This window comes from Pteropus medius, unplaced genomic scaffold (assembly GCF_902729225.1).
Source record: "Pteropus medius unplaced genomic scaffold, Ma_sr-lr_union100, whole genome shotgun sequence".
NCBI lineage: Eukaryota > Metazoa > Chordata > Mammalia > Chiroptera > Pteropodidae > Pteropus > Pteropus medius.
Window position 1 is genome coordinate 362,218 of NW_024355109.1, and position 19,414 is coordinate 381,631.

Genomic DNA, 19,414 nt, shown 5'->3' on the forward strand with positions numbered 1-19,414 from the left:
TGGAGAAATTTTGCACTAATATCACATTCTCTCTAACTACAAGCTTTCCTATTGTGCAGGACTCTCCAGCCTCTCCCAAGAAGGAAAGGGTGAGGGGGTCGAGGCCTCTGTGGCCCACTTACTGCCGCTTGGGTGGGCTGCTGCTTCTTGTTCCGCTTTGGTCTTAACTTGGTGAAGTGCTCCAGCTTCTTCCCCTCTTCGGAGGGCAGCTCAGAGATGAAGCCCGAGCTTCGCTTCTCTTGTCTGACAGAGGGGAAAGGCGGGTCTTCAATGTGAATTGGCACCTCTTCCAGTGCTTTATCCAGATCAAACTCCATTTCTAAAACAAAGTAAAGCCCAAGACCCATGCTTACTACATAGAGATGGATAGAAAATTCCTAAAAGTAATTTGGAATCTATTGTGGAATAGCAAATACCCATTCACAAATCACTCGACTCTCTCAATGTTTGCTCATCTAGAGCATCCCTAAGAAGCTGCAGGGGTCTGAGGCCCTTGCGGAGAGTGTTTCACAGTTACAAGGAAAGAAATGGCATTAGCAATACACTCACCGAAGGCCCTGGAAACCGGCCGCAGCATCCGGCTATGGATACTCTTCCTTTTGGATTTAGGAGTCATCTAGCAATAAAATAAGAAAGCACCGAGTCAGGTATTCATAAAAAACTTGCCATTCAAATTTCAGAAACATTTGGATCAGTTGTTGAAGTTTAATATTTATTTTACTTCCTTAGAGGACGGTTGGTACCAAGTGATAGCCTGACTGAAGACTGAACCTATAAATTTCTAAATGTTTACAATTTTCTCAAATGATAATGCCAACATTTGTCTTCTTGCCCTCAGCCCTAACTGGTCACATTCTATTTATATAGCTGAAAGGAATAATTAATGATACAGAATTTATCTCAGAGCTGCACCATGAGGGATGTTAAAATGGATATAAATAAGATTGAAAAACTATAAACATCAGTTGCTAAAAATTGAAGATACAATGATTCACCTGTCATCACAGCAACATCAATGTCAGCAACATTGAACTTTTTGTCACTTAACGGCTAAAGCAGTTTAACTGTTTTGTTTCACATTTCTGACACCAAGATTTTCATCTTTACATTGTAGGCAAAGACTAGTTAGAAAAAAGTTGCCGTGATTTAGAAATCTGTTCTCACTTCTCAGAAAGACATCTTTGATCATGCCAGTTCTTTAAAAAACAAGATCGAAACCCAAATCATGGCCAAACCTTACAGTATTTTCCTAGCACTGGTGTCAGCTGTTGATCATGTGAGGCCAAATCGAAAGAAGGCATTTGCTTCTCCCTCCACGTTCAAGCTGGAGGAGACCACTGCCATCACTGACACAAACAAATCAAAGGAGGAAACTGAGTCATGGAGATGACGGACGCTACCATTCAAGCTGTCAACAGTAGCAGTGCTAAGGAGAGACCCAGTCACCAAGGTCAGCCCAGCATTCCTCCTACCATACCATTCATTATTAACATACAGATGGATGGGTTTCAGGGATGTTTTTAACTGGTTTGATACTGGAAACTGGTATTTGTGTAAAAATTAAGATATAACACAACTGAAAGAACTTAGTTTGCAGACTTTCATCTCATTTAATAGGTTGTCCCTAAGGCTTTCTCAAAAAAAAAAAAAAAAAAAATCCACGAGGCCAATAAACTTTCTTTGGATCAAAGAATGAATTGGTTCATACTGACCTTTAAAGCAAACAACTTACAGTTGATAATTTTATGACAGTTTTAACAATAATACCCTCTGGCTAGTATTTATTGTTGAGAAAAAGAGGAGAGAAAAAATGATTAGCGATTGTATCTAAATCTAGACTGGTCTTCCTGAAACATGTCATGAGACTTAACTGATTTGTTTGTTACAAGGTTTTGTAAAAGGCAGACAATCTGAATAGTTCCTACTGATAAAGCAACAGGCTTTGTAGGTTCAATAAAAAGTCAATCCAAGGTAACTGGAAAGGAATCCAGTTTCAAGGTTGTTTTCCACAAATTTGGTCTTAACAGCTGGCTGAAGAAGGTAGTAAGTGGCCCGACTAGTCTATTCTTGAGTGAAACCACCAAAAACAATTCTCAAGAGGCATAAACTACCAAAATATATGCTATGTTTAGTCAAGGAAATTTCTTCAGTCTTCACTTTGTGCACAATCATGGTAGGTAACAGGATCAAGAAGCAGCTTGGGATATAATTTCCGGCCAATTCATTTAGATAGACATAAATAAATAGGAAAGATGTTTAAAAATGCATGGAATGAAGATGTCTTCCAAATTTTTTTCCTGTGACTTCATTAGATTTTATAGAGTGTTCATTAGCAAACATAATCTGGCTCAGAGTTCCCTATTAAGCCTTTATAACAGATATCAAATATAGGCAAAACTACAACGATTATGATATTTTAAATATATTACAATTTTTAAATCATCAGTAAATTCCCACAGTGGGTGGCACACAGTGTGAGCGAAATTCATGGCTCTGTTTTCTAGAAATCCAAAAGCAGCACAATGTCTGCACTACTCGGAAACCTTACTCATTTGATCCAATTTTTATAAAGGATTTAAAAAGGATTTTTATATAGGATTCTCCATGTAGCTCATTAGTGATATGTTCACTTTTACTCCAAGGACTAATGTTTGAACCTACCAAATAACACATTTTTTCCCCATTAAACTCACTTTTACATATAATTCCTAAACATGGTTTTTTTTTTAAAAAAGAGTTAAATTGTTTCTATCACCATAGAAATAGGATAGAGTAGTTTCTTTGTTCATTTTACCAAGTTTGACCAAAGAATAATAAACACTCTCAATCCAAGCTCAAGAATCCCTAATTTCTTCTTTCCCCAGAAGCTAAAAACAAAATAAAAGGTTGGTTAAACAAAACAGTTACAAAGCAGATTAGTAAAATTCTTCTAATATAAGAAGTGAATTGTGATGCCAATTTTCTATAACTCTGGAAAACAAGTGATATAATAAGAATCAGTAAACAAATCTGGAAGTTTAAATAATCAGGTCTTTTTTTTTTTTAACATGGATGGAATAAGGACTGTTCCCCTCTTGAATGTTTACACTCTCTTCAACAACACTCTGCTTGCTTTCAGGCACATGGTTGGGGATACTTTAAATTCATCACCTGTTTTGCTAGCTGAATCGACTTGTAAAATCCAGTCTTGTCTCTAAATTGCTGCCTATTTCATTCAGGATCCACAGATGGATGGTGACAGGACAGTCTCCTGGGAGACCAGCCAGGCAACGCAGAAGCAAATGGAACACAAGAACGTAAACTAGGATAGCCGGAAACTAGCCGGAAACAGCAGAGACATCAAAATACTTACACTTGTACAGCAGAGAGTCTCCATGCGGCAAAAAGAAAGGGGAAAAATATGAATGGAAGAGAGAAAAAGCAACAGCATTACAAGAAAAGGGGAGGGAGAGGTACCATTCATAAACAAACAGAAAAAGCTCCACAAAAAGCCTTCATAGCAAAAGAATAAGGCAAGGAGGCCAAAATAGTATTAGTTTAAGGCATCCAATCTAGCTTTTTATAAGCAGAAGCACAATTACAGCTTGAAACTGCAGAAACTCTTAGAGATGTTACCAATTTTGCTAAGCCACAGTCCAAGCCCATAAGGGGGATAGAGACATCATCAGCTCCAAAGGCACATGGTACAAAGAATACTGTGTGGGTATTAGCAAACCCCATGCTGAGCCACAGGATTAGTCCCAGTCACAAAGTAAGGACAGTGTATCTATAATCATGTCCCTTCTGGGGATCTTTCATGTCATCCTATGCTGCCCACTGCACTTTATGATGAAGTAGATCTGAATCCTCTCTCCCTCTCAGTCATCAAAGCTTTTCAGAACAGGATCTTGCCTAGCATGGTTACCTACGCACAGTGTAATTAAATGTTGATGATACCTTGTACCTTAGTGGGAATTTGAGTTACCTTACATTTCACATTAAATCTCTAATTAATTAAATCATTTTAAAAGTCTTGTTGGTCACCATTAACAGTTGTTAAGGCATCTTCTTAATATTCTGAAAACTTATAAAAGAATTTTTTAAAAACATAACAAAAAATAAGAAGTCCAGTCGTAAAATGTCAGGCTTTGTGAAAGCCAAGTATAGGTGTCTGTGTATGGAGGGGGTCTTTTGCAAATCTCCCCGAAACACTGTGATATACTCCACTGACCTGGGGCTCATATATTTTCCCTTCAAGTTCTTTATTTTTTGTGTGTCATCTTTCCTCAATATACAACAGGATGAAAATATAGGGCTCTTCAATTTGTAAATGTAAGCAGTTTGGGTCTCTTCTGAGGAAAGATGGCACATAAGTAGAAGGAAGTCCCCCAAATCATCACCACTATCACCACTGTCATCATCAATATTATTGGCTTATTACAAAGGCTTCCACCAGCAGTATCAATTTCCAGACTTCTAATTTCATTCTTTATTAGGTTATTTTCTTTAAATATACTTCCTTTTATGATCCATTAAATTAGACTGAAAACACCCTTGCAGAATGAAAGGAGAAAAAGTTAAAATACATTTCAAATATTCTTGATATGTATGAAATAAAGACTATCCCATCTTAACATATATCCCCTCCTCAAAAGCTTCCTTAAAGAGGTGTAATTGTGGATACAAACATGTGAGGTACAGCTGATGGTTAAGTCCCATAGTTACAAAAGATTATCTTCTTTTGTAAAAGATTAATTCAACAAGACAAGTACTCTTCCCAATTATCTCTGCTAAGATTTTATAAGTGAAAGTGAGAAACCTTTTAATTGGTTAAACCCCTAAAATGACAGGCAAACAAAACATGTTCTTATGAAGAGGAAAATCATGGCAACAACAATTTGACTTGTCAATGGAATGATCATTAGTTGATTCCTCTACTCCTTCCGCCCATTTTGTGGAACTCATTTAACTACACTGACCAACATCCTCCCATCAAGACAAGGGAAGGACTAGTTAGTAAAGAGAGGTCACCTCCTCTCTCAAGTATGTCTCATGCTCAAGGCTTGGCATCCAAGAACTGAGCTCAAATCTTAGATTAGCTTATAAAATAACTGTTGTGAAGATTAGGCAAGATAATGAATACGAGGTACGTACTTAGCACAGAGCCTGGCAGATAGCACCAATCAATGACCTTGCAGTGCTTCATTAGCTGGTAGTGAGTGATTACAAACATTATAATATTGTCATTATTTTATTCTTCTATTCCAAAAAGAAAAGCTGGGGGGAGGGGCAAGTATAAATTTTAAACTTATAATAGCAAAAAGGTTGGAACACTCTAAAAAACTATCAAATAGGGGAATGAGGCATATGCAAAGGATGGGACAACAGTTAAAAGGAAAAAAACCTTTACAAAAGCATCCAAACTCATGATAGCAGTGTTTCTGAGGAAAGGAGGAAGAGAGAGAGATTGTCGGTATTTGTGAAATGAGGCTATAATCTTATTAGTAATGTTTTATGTTATTTACAATTCAACAAGTATTTATTGAGTACCTACCGTGCGCTGAGTGCGCTGAGAAGTCTTGGGGAAGGGGGATGGGTAGAACAGTGAATAAGAGAGATGAGGGCATTGTACTCCTAGAGTTTATATTTTGGTATGGAAAAAAAAATACACTGGCAAAACAAAAATGCTAACGTGTTAGTCATAAAGTGTTCAGGAATAGTTGCCATCTCAACATTTAGGAGATAAACACTGTTTCCAAGGCAAAGAAACCAAATTAAAACAAACAGTACCACATCTGCCTTCTTCATTTTCTTTACAAAACTCATATGTGAAAGACTAAAAAATTTAATTGGAATCAACATAGGGTTCACTCTATTAAAATATACATATGTTTTGCCAGCCATTTTAGCACATCCTTTTAGTAAGGGCACAGAGAGATTTGATGGTCAGGAACCAGATTGGGTGAGGGGGGAAAAAAGCCACTTAGTTAGAAATGGCTTTTCAATATTCAAATCTCCCCAATTGTCACTCAAATGCCTTATAACACCTCCCTCCCATCACCGACCATTTTGGATCTAGAATCTAATGGAGAATTCACCCGTTATATCAGTTATATAACTGATACAGTTATATCTCTCTAGTCTGTTTTATGTAGCACACCCTCCATCCCCCACCCCTGCCTTCCTTTTTCATAATACTGACCTTCTTGAAGGATTCGGGCCAACTATTTCATAGACTATCCCACATTCTATATTTGTCTGACTGTTTCCTAATAATTAGATTTAGGCAAACCAGTTTTAGCATGAGTGCCACATAGGTGATGCCGTGAACTAAAGACTGAACCACAATAGGTGGCACTCATGTCATGTTGTTCCATTATTGGTGACACTAAGTTTGATACTCAGTTCATTGGGATAAGGACCTTCTGATTGCTCCATCTCACAGGTATCTTCTCCTTTGGTAATGATACTTTTAGTTTATGTGGATGAATCCATTTTTAAACAACCATTGACAATCCTTGCCTGAGTGAATGAATAAAACAGGAGCTACACAACTAATTTTCTACTTCTACCATTATTCCTACATTTCTCAGGTGCCATTCCTCTTTAAAAATCAACTTGCCCTTTCTGAAATCCTCTGTACCCTCCTCTCTCTTTTATTTTCTTAATATTACTATGAACTCAAGACTTTTTTTTATTTTTTATTTTGATCTGAATTTTGTATCCTTTGAAATGATCCCATTAGACTTAAAACCAATCCCTGCTTTTTCATAGAAGATATCCTAGGCTCACCTGTGCTTTTCTGGCCACTTTTTAACCCACTTCCCATTTAGGAAAAAAAGTGCAGCTCAATGCTAGAGTTAATTTAATATCACACGTAGGAATGCTACATTTTCTAAGATTTGACATTTTTTGGCGGTGGAAAATTACTATATTTTTAAAGTAGCAATACCACTACTAAAACCAGAATATTATAAATAGAATGATGTCATTTGTTTTCAGACTATGGATGTACTAGAATGATGTAAAAGTAATAATAAAAGTGAGATATTTCCTGGCAAACTTTGGGGTAAGGTTAGGACTGTCATCTGTGAGTTATCTGGGGGCAAACGCTGCAGCTATAAAAGGGAGAGCCGAGGGATTTCCCACGGGGTTTTGCCTTTGTCTCCTGAAAGTGGTCAATGACATGCTTTAGGCTTTATTTTCATTCTTAAAAGAAGGTATATGGGACAGATCTCTCAAGAGCAACCTGGAATAGAGACTCTGCAAATGGTGTTAATACCCGTTAAAAATTAGAAGATTAAGGAAACTCTGGGTCCTGAGCAAATGGTGAACTCTCTGGAGATTTGGAGTGTATTTCTGGCATTTCCACAAAAGACTCACAAAAATTATCAGAAATTCTGAGGAACATACAATATTCATTTTAGTTGGAATATATAAATTGTACTATAGTTTTGAAAATTTAAATTTAGAAATTAAGAGGGTTTCACAGGTAGCTTTCTAGTGATTAAAAAGTTAATTTCCATTTTCCAAATGATGTTAAGAAAATGACATGATAGAATAAATTATAAGAGGGAACTAACAATTAGGACTTGCACAGGCTTCTGTACATAGTTAATATCAGTGCAACTGATTTTAAATGAGATATTGACCTTAATAGTCTGTACTTGGCAATACCATTAATAGATCAGTTCAATTAATAACTGTTGGCACTCAGAAATGAAGTGATTTGTTTAAAAAAATAGTATTTGCTCAAGACAAATGGATCTCTGCTGAATTTTAATCTGTATTAAAAACCTTAAAAATTATGAATTAAAATTGAGACTAAATTTTTATGGGAAAATAATTATTTTTGTCTTTGAAGAAAAGATTCACAAGATGTGTTCTGTAATAATTCAAGCCTTTTCAAATTATTTTCCTAGGAAATAGCAGTAAGTAGATGAACTGTTCTCTGCATGACTATTTTTTTATTTAAAACTGGTATGACACTCATTAAAATAACTGAAAGAATTACTTACAATTAGTGAGCTAGTTATGCCTAAGGAGCCAACATTATCTCTTCATCCACTTGGCACACTATCCTAAACGCTGAACTTCTGCAATTTTTAAAAGGTAGTAAAAACTATATACAGTAACAAATTAACTATTTAGAGAAAAGTCATCAGTAGACTTAGAACTGCATCCTCCAATACCCCAAGGGCCAATGACAAACCAAAGCTGAAAGATGATTAGAAATATTGACTTCCTAAGAGCACCTGAGAGCAGGAAGAGGACAGATGGTTCATGGACAGACAATAAAGATTCTAAGCAAATACATGTTTCAGCATGACATAGAAGGCACATGTGTTAAAATGATAAGAAGTATACAGGAAGGCTAATTAATCACTGTCACCAACACAATAACACATGAAAAGGCACAGAACATTCCAGGGAAGCCGAAGCGGGCAGATTCATTTCGAACAATTGGATCACAATGGAATGTGTCAGATTTTTGATACACTTGTTCCCCAAAATATTTAAAAACTATAGGGTTACATTATGGTTGTATTGCACACATATCTTTCACTTGTGTATCTTCTCACTGATTAAATCTGGAGTTAGTAAGGAGATATTTTACATAAAGCATTGTAGTCTAATTAAATCTAACTCAACATTTAATTCTGATTGTGACATCCATATACTGATCACAGCAGACTCTTGTACCAAACTGCCTGCCTTTCAGTGACCTAGGTAACCCCGGACACATTACTTAAGTTTTCTATGCCTCAGTTTCCTCATTTGTTAAGTAGAAGATATTAATAACACCTAATTATTCATAGGTTGTTACTATTCATAAAAAACTTAGATTAGTGCCTAGCACATTATAGGTACTATAGAAATGTATTAAATAATAAGATTTGTTATACCATCTGATTTTCTGCCCTGAAGTTAAAGGGATATCAGAATCTCCAGGACTATGAGAATGGGTATAGGTAATTTTACAGTTCTTGTTCCTCTTCACTATACCCCACAAGGTGAACCAGATTACCTCTTAGTTTCTTTCTAGCTAAATAAAAAAAGATAATTACTTGAATGGAGACAGAATTTTTAAAAAAGATTCCCCTTTCTGCTACTTTAAAGAAAACAGCCTTTTTCTTTCACTTTAGGAAATTAAGATTGATGAGAAGTTCTTAGTCTTCCCTCCAGCAGATAACATCCCTCCGGCCCCCCTGAATCATTCTTATATCAGCCTCAAATAGTCCAAATGAAAGTTTACTATGTGTTGATTTAGTTAAAATTTTCTTTCAAAATAATCATATTGATTATTGTTTCTATCTCCAAAAAGGCAATCCTTACATTCAAATTAATATAAACTTATACCTCTAACTTATGGCCTTAAACCTTCTCTAGTGTGATGATAACTAGAAGTTCTTTAAAGAGACTTAAGCACTGAAATGGAATTGACTTTTTGTCCATGGAGCAATGGAAGAAAACATGAAGATAAGCTATCCGGGGGCAGGGAAAAAAGGAAATGCCCAGAATCTCTACTAAGTCTTTTAAAGAAATATTTAAAAATGGATTTAGCAGATGTCATAAACATCACAGGCAAAAAAAAAAAAAAAAAAAAAAATTGCCAGGATCTGTTAACAATTTTGAATCTAGAAGTAAAAGGTTGGAGATGAGTCAAAGTTACTTTGAAATGCCCTAGAGAAAGTGTCACAGGGCTTTGGGCTACAAACAAACATTTTAGGTAATAGTAAAATGATAGCATCTCCCAAAGCAGTCATCTTTAACAGTGCTCTGACTTCAAGTATAGCACAATTTCTACCTGCTGGGGGCTTACATTTCCACATGGGAAAGGCTGTATGCGTGCACGTATGTACTTTATATCTGATAATTTTCTACATAACAGTTAATCTTGTGTCCTAAAGTCCTGGATCACTTAAGATATAAATGCTACCAAGGAAGACTCATTTAGAAATCCCAAATTGTCTCTACCTTTGAAATTCATACTCCAAACTTTTTAAAAAATGGCACCACGTGAAGATCTCGACTTATTTGGTCTGAAATATTTGGTAATAGATGTTCATGAGAAACAAAAAAAATATGCTACTTTGATTATGAAAGGTGGCAGTGTAGATAATTTTACTACTTCTTTCAAATTAGCTGTGGGTTTGTACCATTGGCTGAGGGTAAGAAGCCTAAAGCTCAGAAAATTAATTTTCTTTATGAGAGTGATCCCTGCACATGGGGTAAACGGTACTGTTTCCAGGTAGAATCGATCGGTTAGGCTGAGAGTACAGAGGAAATCATAACGGCACAAAATCCACTGACATGCACTTTTTATACAAAAAATGTTCCTTTTCATTAAACTAACAGCAAACTTAGCTATGGTTTTCTGCTACTTAACAATTCATTAGCCTCATTAAAACAATGATTAAAGACAAAATGTATTGAAACAGAAAACACTACTCTCATGACTTAAAAATTTTACTTATGTAAGTATTTTTGTTTTTATAGAGAACTCTGTCTTGTGTTTGTCACCCACTCAACACCAGAGGCCCTGCTCCTCTTCCTAAGATTCAACAGGTGCTTATGTCAGGAACGACCCTGCTTGCGCCCTTGGCCTTCTGAACCCCGCTCTAACTGGGGTCATCCTTACAGTGCAGTTCAGAGAGACCTCCACCTACTCCTGCCTCATTATATATCACGGCAACAAGAACATCTGTACGAAACAAAGCCACTCATGCTGAGAGTGCCTGCCACACAGTTTGCCCTTCGGTCCAGATGGAGATGGTCCAGAATCTGCATTTTAAAAAATAATTCCTATCCTCCACCCTCATCCTATCTTCTTTATTTAAAGAGAACCACTTTTTCTTTCTTTCACATAACAAAACCAAATCAATCAATTAAGCAAAAACTAAGTTTATACAATTTAAAACCCTTCCAGTAGCTTAGCCAGTCTTTTTAAACCAATACTCCATCATCCCAAATGACTTAACTTACAAACCCAATGAAATACATTTTATTAGCTCATGTTTCCTTTATTCCTTTCCGACTCACATATAACCAAATAATTCTGGCAGAAAATGTGATATATAGAGTTAATTTAAAAATTTTAATTCAACTCATTTCCTATTACTTATTTTCTTTAAGAGCTAACCTAAGAGCTTTCAGAATAAATACCCTATGATAACGTAGTATCCAGTTTTTAATGCTTCAAATGCAAGAAAAATTTAAAATACATATTAAAAATACATTTTATAACATACTAGACAGGCAACTTTTAAAAGCCTTGATAATTCCCTCCACTGATGCCAAATATATTTGTAGATTTAAATAGTTATATAGAAAAGTACCTGTCACCTTTAGCTAGAATGTTTCTTGAAATCTAGGATTATATTTTAGGCTTTTTTTGTATATGATTGGGTTTTATCTGGAGGGCTCAACTATATTATTCACAGCCTTTAAAAGATAACAGTGGTTTATAAATAAGGAATGTAAAGCATTATACTTTTTCCCAGGCTAGAAAAATAATATCTGCCATATCGGATCCTTGGTTTTGGAAGTTAAAAACAAGTACCATTCTTTAATAACGACTGTATTTCAACTATCTAAAATTGGAAGCTGATATAGAAACATTTGGGCATAAGTAGCCCAAACCTAGTCTCACCAGTACCTTCTCAGATCATAAAGAATTACTAAAAAATGAGTATTAAAACAAAAAATATTGAACAGAGATGAAAACATATTGAACACAAAAGGACATACAACCGTTTTTATGGTAAAGTAAGAAGTAACTACAGTAAGAACACAACTTTTCAAATAATGAAATAAGAACAGAAATAAAATTGTCCTCAGAGGGAAAAAAAGTTTCAAAGCCCTAAGTATACTATTTATATAGACAGATGGAGGCACCACGTGAAATGTAAAAAATGAGTAAGGAATCAAGACCTACTCCGCAGTATATATTCCATCTTATACATCAGGTCAAGCCGAGGGAAGGAAAAAGAGTAAGAACTAAACGGGAAATGTAAATTTAAGAGTATATCAAAATTGTGTAATGAAAAAAACAGGAAGCAGCAGCAGAAAATAATAACGAAACTGTAGGACCAAGAAAGATATAGTCGCCCTACACATTTTATATGAGAAAAAGTTCTTCCCCACATTTTTTTAAATGGCCTCTTTATTTAAAGAAATTTTCCTATCAAAAAAGACCTTTAAAAGTTACTAAATTTCTGATTCATTTAGGACTTTTTCCACAGTGGCTACAGAGACACAGTGTTTACTTGGAGTAGTGGTGTGGGTAGGATTACTCTTTAAGAAAAGTTTTACAAAATTACAAATAAAAAATCAGACACCAACTCTGGTGGGAACTTGAAGCTTAAGTTTTATTAGTCTCATTAACAGCTTCTGAACAGCAATAAGTTTCTGAAAGAACTGTCTCTGAAGGGAAGTTTTATTTGGTCTGCTTTGTAAAGGATGAGATTAAAAAAAACCACACACACACAATAGCAGAGCTCAGTGAATGGGATAATGGTGTCGCCAAACGATGCATCTTACCATACAAGTATCCAGATCTTCTAAACGCTCAATCTCTGTGAGCTCCTCCACCGTGATGACGGAGCGCTTAACAGGCTTCTCCTCAGCCAGTTCAATCTCTAAGGACTCTTGTTGAGGAAGGGTCTTGCCACGTCTGCTGAAGTGGTCAGTCTAGACAGTGAAGACATACACAAGGAGAAATTAATGCAGAGACAAAGGAAGAGTAGGTTGACTGGATTCCCAAAGACAGCGCACTGAAGGCGTATATCCGCATGTGGTTAATGACAGTTCTTAACCAATTCGCACTGGAGTAGCTTACCTCTTTCATTATCCTTCTTTAGAGGGTGAAATGTTCTAAGCATGAAATGACAAAACCTTTTTATGAAATGTATTTTGAGACTTTATATTTTGAAAAACAGGTATTTCATAAAGCTTTGCCATGTTGATGCAAATACGCACAAAGTAGGCATGTATTTTTATTTTCCAAAAGGTGTATTTTAAACCTTTTCAGGAAGCTAGGGTGATTGGTTCCCCCATTTTATCTTAAATACAATCATAAAATATGTCCATCAAGAGTCATTTCAACCTTTTGTACAGAGAAGCCATTTTATTTATGCAATTTTATTAGGACAAGGAAGATTCAGTTCAACTCAATTTGCTCTTTTAAGGTTAAAGAAAATTAACAATGAAGTATGATGTCATTGACACCAATATTATAGGTAGAAATATAAGGGAAATTTAAACCAGAAAAATAACTGACACAAGGTAAATGAGATCACTTAGTCTAGAAGTGTTCTTTTTGTTAATTATATTTAATATTTCCTTTGAATTTCTATTTCTAGTGCTTAAAAATATCTAATGAGGGTAAATAAAATAATTCCAAGCTTTGTTATTTTTAAAGGGCTAAAGGGAGAGAATCACTAACAAAATTTTCATTAATGCTAGCTTCCACTGTTTTCATGTAATGAATACCATATTTGATATGATTTCTTAATTTCCAGTATTATGCTTCAGGTAAACCTAAAAAATTAGGTGGTAAGAGGTGGAATAAACTGGGCTGGAATTAATAAGTTCTAGTGCTGACCTGACTCTTCACTAGGAACTTTTGATTTAATTCTTTCAAAACGATGAGAACCAGTGGACAATTCCATGGAACCTTTGAGAATATTTCTAAACTTAAGTTGTAGAAAATATTAATGTTATCAGAATGTATTTGAAAGTGAAGTTTCATTTTAAAGATACTATTTCTTACCCATAGCAGTGAAGCTCTCCTTATAATTCGAATCAGCAGTATTAATATTAAAATGAAATTCAAAACAAAAGTGCATTCACAGCATAAATGAAAAATGAATTTAATAAAAAAGTTTTAAAAGAGGGCAAAAATTCAAACTTTCAGTGTACTTCTCACATGTAGTCATGTGGCTACAATATCCAGTATTTGTGTCATCGACTGAGTGGGCATTTTGAGGCAGTTCCTAGAACTGTGGGTTATCAACAAACTTTTCTATAAAAAATGCTCTATTGATTTTGTTTCTACTTATTTGAAACAGGAGAAATCTGAATTGGGAGCTCAAAAAGTGATGCAGCTCTTTACTGTTCCACAAACTAGAAACTCGTGCTTCTTAAATTCTCTATGGTGAGGACCTAGTTTTTTATATTTCCATTTTGCCACAAACCAAGATATTGGTAAAATACAATAAAAATAAGAGATAGAAAAACAACCTGTGTTTGAATATTGTGGCCATGTCAAATAGAAGTTCCTCCACGTTTCCTCCTGTTTCCTGAGCTAATGCTGTCACGGACTACTAACCATTTACTAGGGGGCCGGCTGCAGTCCACAGGCAGTTCTGTGAGCAGCGCCTCTGGAGAGGTCTATCTTATCTTTTCGATTTTAGAGGAAAGTCTTATATATTTTTCTGAAATAAATTTTTCAAAACACTCGTGTTACCCGCCTTATGCGGAAGAAGAAGCTGTTATTGTTCTCATTTTAGTGTTCTCCAGTGACAATCAACAATTCAATGCCATAAAACTGGGTATCTCCAGCCATCAAAGTTAATCTGACATTTTTCTCTGGAGAAAACGTCTTAATTTGCTTGGGAGATTTCTACTGCGTCAGATTGCTAATATGTTTGAGACACAAGATATATCCAGTTCTACAACTTTCATTTGTGCGATTCTCTAAAGTTCAAGAAACATGAAGTTGCTGATATATTTTTCATATGCGATGATACTGAACGTCAAATCTTCTGCCCTGGTACAGAACCAGTATCTAGATTAATAAAATTTATTTTTTCACCTTGGTTATGTCTGAGAGACCTGGTTGGGTGCACAGCAACTATCAATCGTTAGAACATGTCCATTTTACTCCTGCACATTCTTTGAACTCCAAATATTTCATTCCCCTCCATGCTCTCAAGAATAGTCCATTCTTAAACAATCATATCAGAAACCAACAAACTGAGCACAGAAAAATTAATCTAAAAATTTTTTAATTTTAGATTTCAGTCTCAACGCCACCTCCTACCAAAACTTTTGACCTGCATTATAAATGGACAAGATTCTAGAAACCATCACTTTTGCTTTCCCCTGCCATTATCTCTCTGGACAAATTCTAAGATGCTCTAGATTGGCTAGAAGCAATTTAGAAGAGGAACGAGAAAAACCAGAATCTTAACTTGTAACGCTACAAAGAAGCAAAACTTAGAAAAGAACCCACATTCCCGTGCTGGAGGCTGCCCTGCATCATAGCAGGCCGAAACAGGAGGTCCTGCTCAAGATGGCCACGACACTCACCAGTTTATGATGGCAGTGTGACAGTGCATCCAGAATTTCATCCACGATTCGATCAGACAGGAAGGAAGCCACTGTCAACTTCACTTCACTATGTAAAAAATCAAAAGTACAGAGAAGCGTTTTAATTTGTGCACCCACACTTGATCCTATGTTGATAAGGTCCACTGTCATTGTTTCTGTCTTTGAAAATAAAATAAAGAATGTATGAACAGGGCTGAAGACTTCCAAGAATAAGGCTTAAGCACTGCCATAAACACACAGGTAATACTTTCTTGACCAATTTCAACCTGCCACTGCCATCTCAAAAGTCAAGGTTTAGTGGTAGAAATGAAAACATCTGGATAAAGACCAACTTAATGGGAACCATATGTACCACGTGGTCAAGAACAATTCATCCATTGACATAAATGAAAACAAACCTAGGCTGGACCAAATTAAGAAAGTCTAGTCTGACTGTTAAGTCTTGGTTATTACTTTATTATGCATAACCCCCTCCTTTTAAAAACCTTTTTACGAATTCGATGGTATCATACGGAACTGCTTCTGCTCTGACTCACCATCTTACAGTTACACATTCACTGTTCTGCTGCCTTTTATAAATGAACGTTACCAAAATGTTTAGTTTTTAGTGCCTCTTGCTTGACCTTTTGAAAGTGCCCAGGAACACAAAGTGGCTGGCAGTTTTCACTATAAACAACTCAGCCACTAAGTTTTCACCCAGAGAGCTGGTATTTTAGTGAGCAATGTAGCTATTTGGTATCCCCAAGAATTCAAATCCCATGTGTGTCTTCGGTCTGAATAATCCTACATAAATATACACATGCACATACAGGTATAACACATTTATAGGTCCCTGTACTAGAGAGATTTATACCCACATTTCCACATTGTCTCCTAAGTTCTAGTCTGCTTTTGAAGTCAAGAATTTAAAAATTTTTAGAGCAGGGACAGGAATTATCAAAATAATATTATTTAATCCTAAAACTAAAGTTGAAAGTACATTTGTCTAACAGGGAAAAGCCTTTCTAACCTAAAGGCAATAATTTGCACTGAGATTTCTCTGCCCAGAAAGATTTTTCATGACAAGGCAGAAGAATGAAAGCACGAATTCTTTAATGCCTACATTAAAAATTTTACTGGTCTAAAGATAAAAGGATGTGTCTTTAATTCCTGTCTCTAAAGTAAGGTCTCAGTAGCTATTTGGTTTATCTAATACTTTATTATTCCACAAAGGTCTCCATGGATAAGATTCCCCTGGGATCTCTTATTAAAAATAGAGATTACTGGGTTCACCCCAAACCTCCAGAGGGGCCTGGAATTCCAATTTTATAATGTACTTCCTCTGATTCTTTTTAGGCATGTTTGGGAATTTTACTTCCTCATAAAACTATAGAGTCAGTTTATTTCTCTATTTCTCTAATTCTCTATTTCTCTCTCTCTCTCTCTCTCTCTCATGGGGAGGGCGGTTTATCTATTTCAACTTGTAGCACCAAAAAGTTTCTTAAAAACGCATTTTAAAAATGTCTCAGGATTGTGCTATCATTTTGCTACTGGATGCTCTACTTCCTTGCTGAATGAACTTCCAGTTGGCAAAATTTTTAGAGGAAATGATTCAATTTAACTGGCACATTCACAGCTGCATTCTCGCATAGCTCAGCATCATGCATGATAGAAAGCCAAGGGGAGAGCTAATAGACATATAACCGACTCCTGATGAGAGGAGCTCTAGCCTGCTGTTCATCTTTCAGAACCGGTCCATTTTCAAGGGAAGTGACCATATTTGACAGAATTTGGAATTCCAGTAAAGGCATCAGATTATGTATGATTTGGTTGGTGGTTCAATCAATTATTATGAAAGAATGATGGTTGATTTTTTTTTCCTTAATATTTAAGGAGTTTCAAGAAGAATTCAAAAAGTACAGGTTATAGAAATAAGTAAGCACACTCACTGCGGGCTAGAGTTCAGAAACTCACTAAACTATGGAGTCCTATAAACCTTCAGAAAGTCTTTTTTAAAATTTCTCATAACTCAGTTGTGTAGGTGCTAGGATCTTTTATTTAAACACACACACACACGCACGCACGCATGTGACAGCTGCATCCTAGATCTGAGATTGTTCAGTTACTGCTAACTTTCTAAACACTCAAAGTTCTATAATCTGACTTTAAGGCTATCGGCCTTTAATATCTAGATTGTGATGATGTAATTTTTGGCTTGTTTTAACTCTCAGTTTTCTTGCAGGCTGTCATTTAGCTCCATCATTGTGTCAGCACAATTCCCAACTCTTCGGCTAAGAGCTCGTATTTGTGATAATCTAAAGATTATCAAGATTCAGAAATGGCTAAAATGGGAAACACAAAATGTTTCTAAACTTGGTTTCTATTCATCTGATTCTCCAACTAAGAAACAGAATGAGAATTAGCTGAGTTTTCATGTAATGCTGGTAATCACCCCAGAGTCTCGACACAAAAATCCAGAAAAGCTTGTTGCTGATCACACCTTCTAAATATTTGTATTGTGGCGTATTTTTCCCACTTTATCAAGCAGAAATCTATATAAACACTCCAGAGTACTATTAGTATATATACGGCATCACAAATACACCGAAAGAACCCAGATGTCAAATACAGTGTCACAGTGGGCTCTTTGCTTTTGTAGGCTGTGCATTTGCTCATAAAATAGCATGGTGGTAGGAAGCAGACTGATTTCAGTCTTCAAGTTAGTGATTTATAAAGGCAAAAGGTAGTAATTTTTTAGCAGTAGAAAAAAGGATCACAAACGTGTATTCCCCTATTAAAAATAAAACACTTAAAAAGAGCAGATAGCTGTATGCCCTTTAGTAACACGGGCATATCTGTGGTCATCTTATTTTGGAAATGTCTACCTCTACGCATTTATGTACAGCTGTATTTATATACAGTCACTGCCCATTAGACATGCCTAAACGCACATATATGGAGAGCCAACAGTGCTCTTCACAGCTGTCTCAATTGCATTCACAGAAACTGCAGAACCTAATACACTGCCGATTATTAACATTATAAACCTACCTAATTTTGTTAAGGATGTCAATTCCAGATTGCTCCAGCAGGACATTTTTAACAAAGGTACGTGGAATGGAAATCTTTTCAGTGCTGGCATGAATCAAGTCTTGTCGGATGTGGGCTTTTTTCATCACATTGGGACAAAGATTTTCAGCAGCATCAACCATGGACTCCAGCAGCGCCTGCAATGCAGCACAGTGAAGGGGATGACACCATGCCAAAGCACTGCCATAAAATTGAAAGGAGGTTACATATGAATGACTCCAAGCCCTCAGAGCACAGGGACACAATAGAGTCCCAGGCATGACCAAGGATTCTGAGCTGCCCTGGTGACTTGTGACAGTTGGATGATCGCAGGTAATCACTTTAAATCAATTGGCAGATGCTCGAGCTTCGCGTTGGCATCTGAAGTGTTATGGTGATCTCACTGTACTTAATTTAACACAAAGACATTGGGATAAGGTTCAAAACGCAGACATCAGCCTTTATATACCAAGTTACCACACCACATTGTTCTCTCTGGTACTAGAAAATAAAGTTACAGATATTCCCTGGAAAACCTAGCACATGGGGACTCTTGTGCAGTTCTGCAAATCACAGAAACCCCAAATCAGGGTGATCCATTGAATAGCTCTATCAAGACAGCAGTAATAGAAAACCACAGAGATGACTACCAGTTTTACTCTTTTAAAAGAAAAGCTTTAGTGTTAGGTAAAATTATAATTGTAAAACAACAAACTCCATGAATAGCAGACAAAAACATTCAGAGCACTTTATAAACAACATTAATAATTAAAACACACTTATCCATGCAGCACTTCGGAGTTTGAAAAATGTTATCTGCACACTGTATCCTTCCAGTATCTGTGTAGCTATTCATGTGATCACCATTTTATAGTTTAAGAATGTGAGCTGAGGGAACTTAAACAATTTGCTTGAGATGGACAACATGGCTGGTAAGTGAAAAGGATATTGGCATTAGTGTCAGACCTAAATTTGAATCCTAGCTCAGTGACATTGGGCTGAGTTACTGATCTCTCCATTTTACTTTCCTCATCTATAAAATGGAAAAAAA

At 36.0% G+C, this 19,414-nt stretch overlaps 1 protein-coding gene across 9 annotated transcripts in view; it reads right to left on the reverse strand.

Moving 5' to 3' along the window:
* Window positions 1-19,414, reverse strand: part of CARMIL1 (capping protein regulator and myosin 1 linker 1) — a 261,243-nt gene that overhangs the window by 34,082 nt on the left and 207,747 nt on the right. For all 9 annotated transcript variants that reach the window (XM_039857089.1, XM_039857092.1, XM_039857088.1 and 6 more), the window contains 5 exons: window positions 18,346-18,521; window positions 15,295-15,382; window positions 12,523-12,672; window positions 550-616; window positions 123-319 (listed from right to left, as the gene is read on the reverse strand). In XM_039857089.1, the coding sequence (XP_039713023.1) occupies window positions 123-319; window positions 550-616; window positions 12,523-12,672; window positions 15,295-15,382; window positions 18,346-18,521 (678 nt within the window). The remainder of the gene's footprint in view (window positions 1-122; window positions 320-549; window positions 617-12,522; window positions 12,673-15,294; window positions 15,383-18,345; window positions 18,522-19,414) is intronic.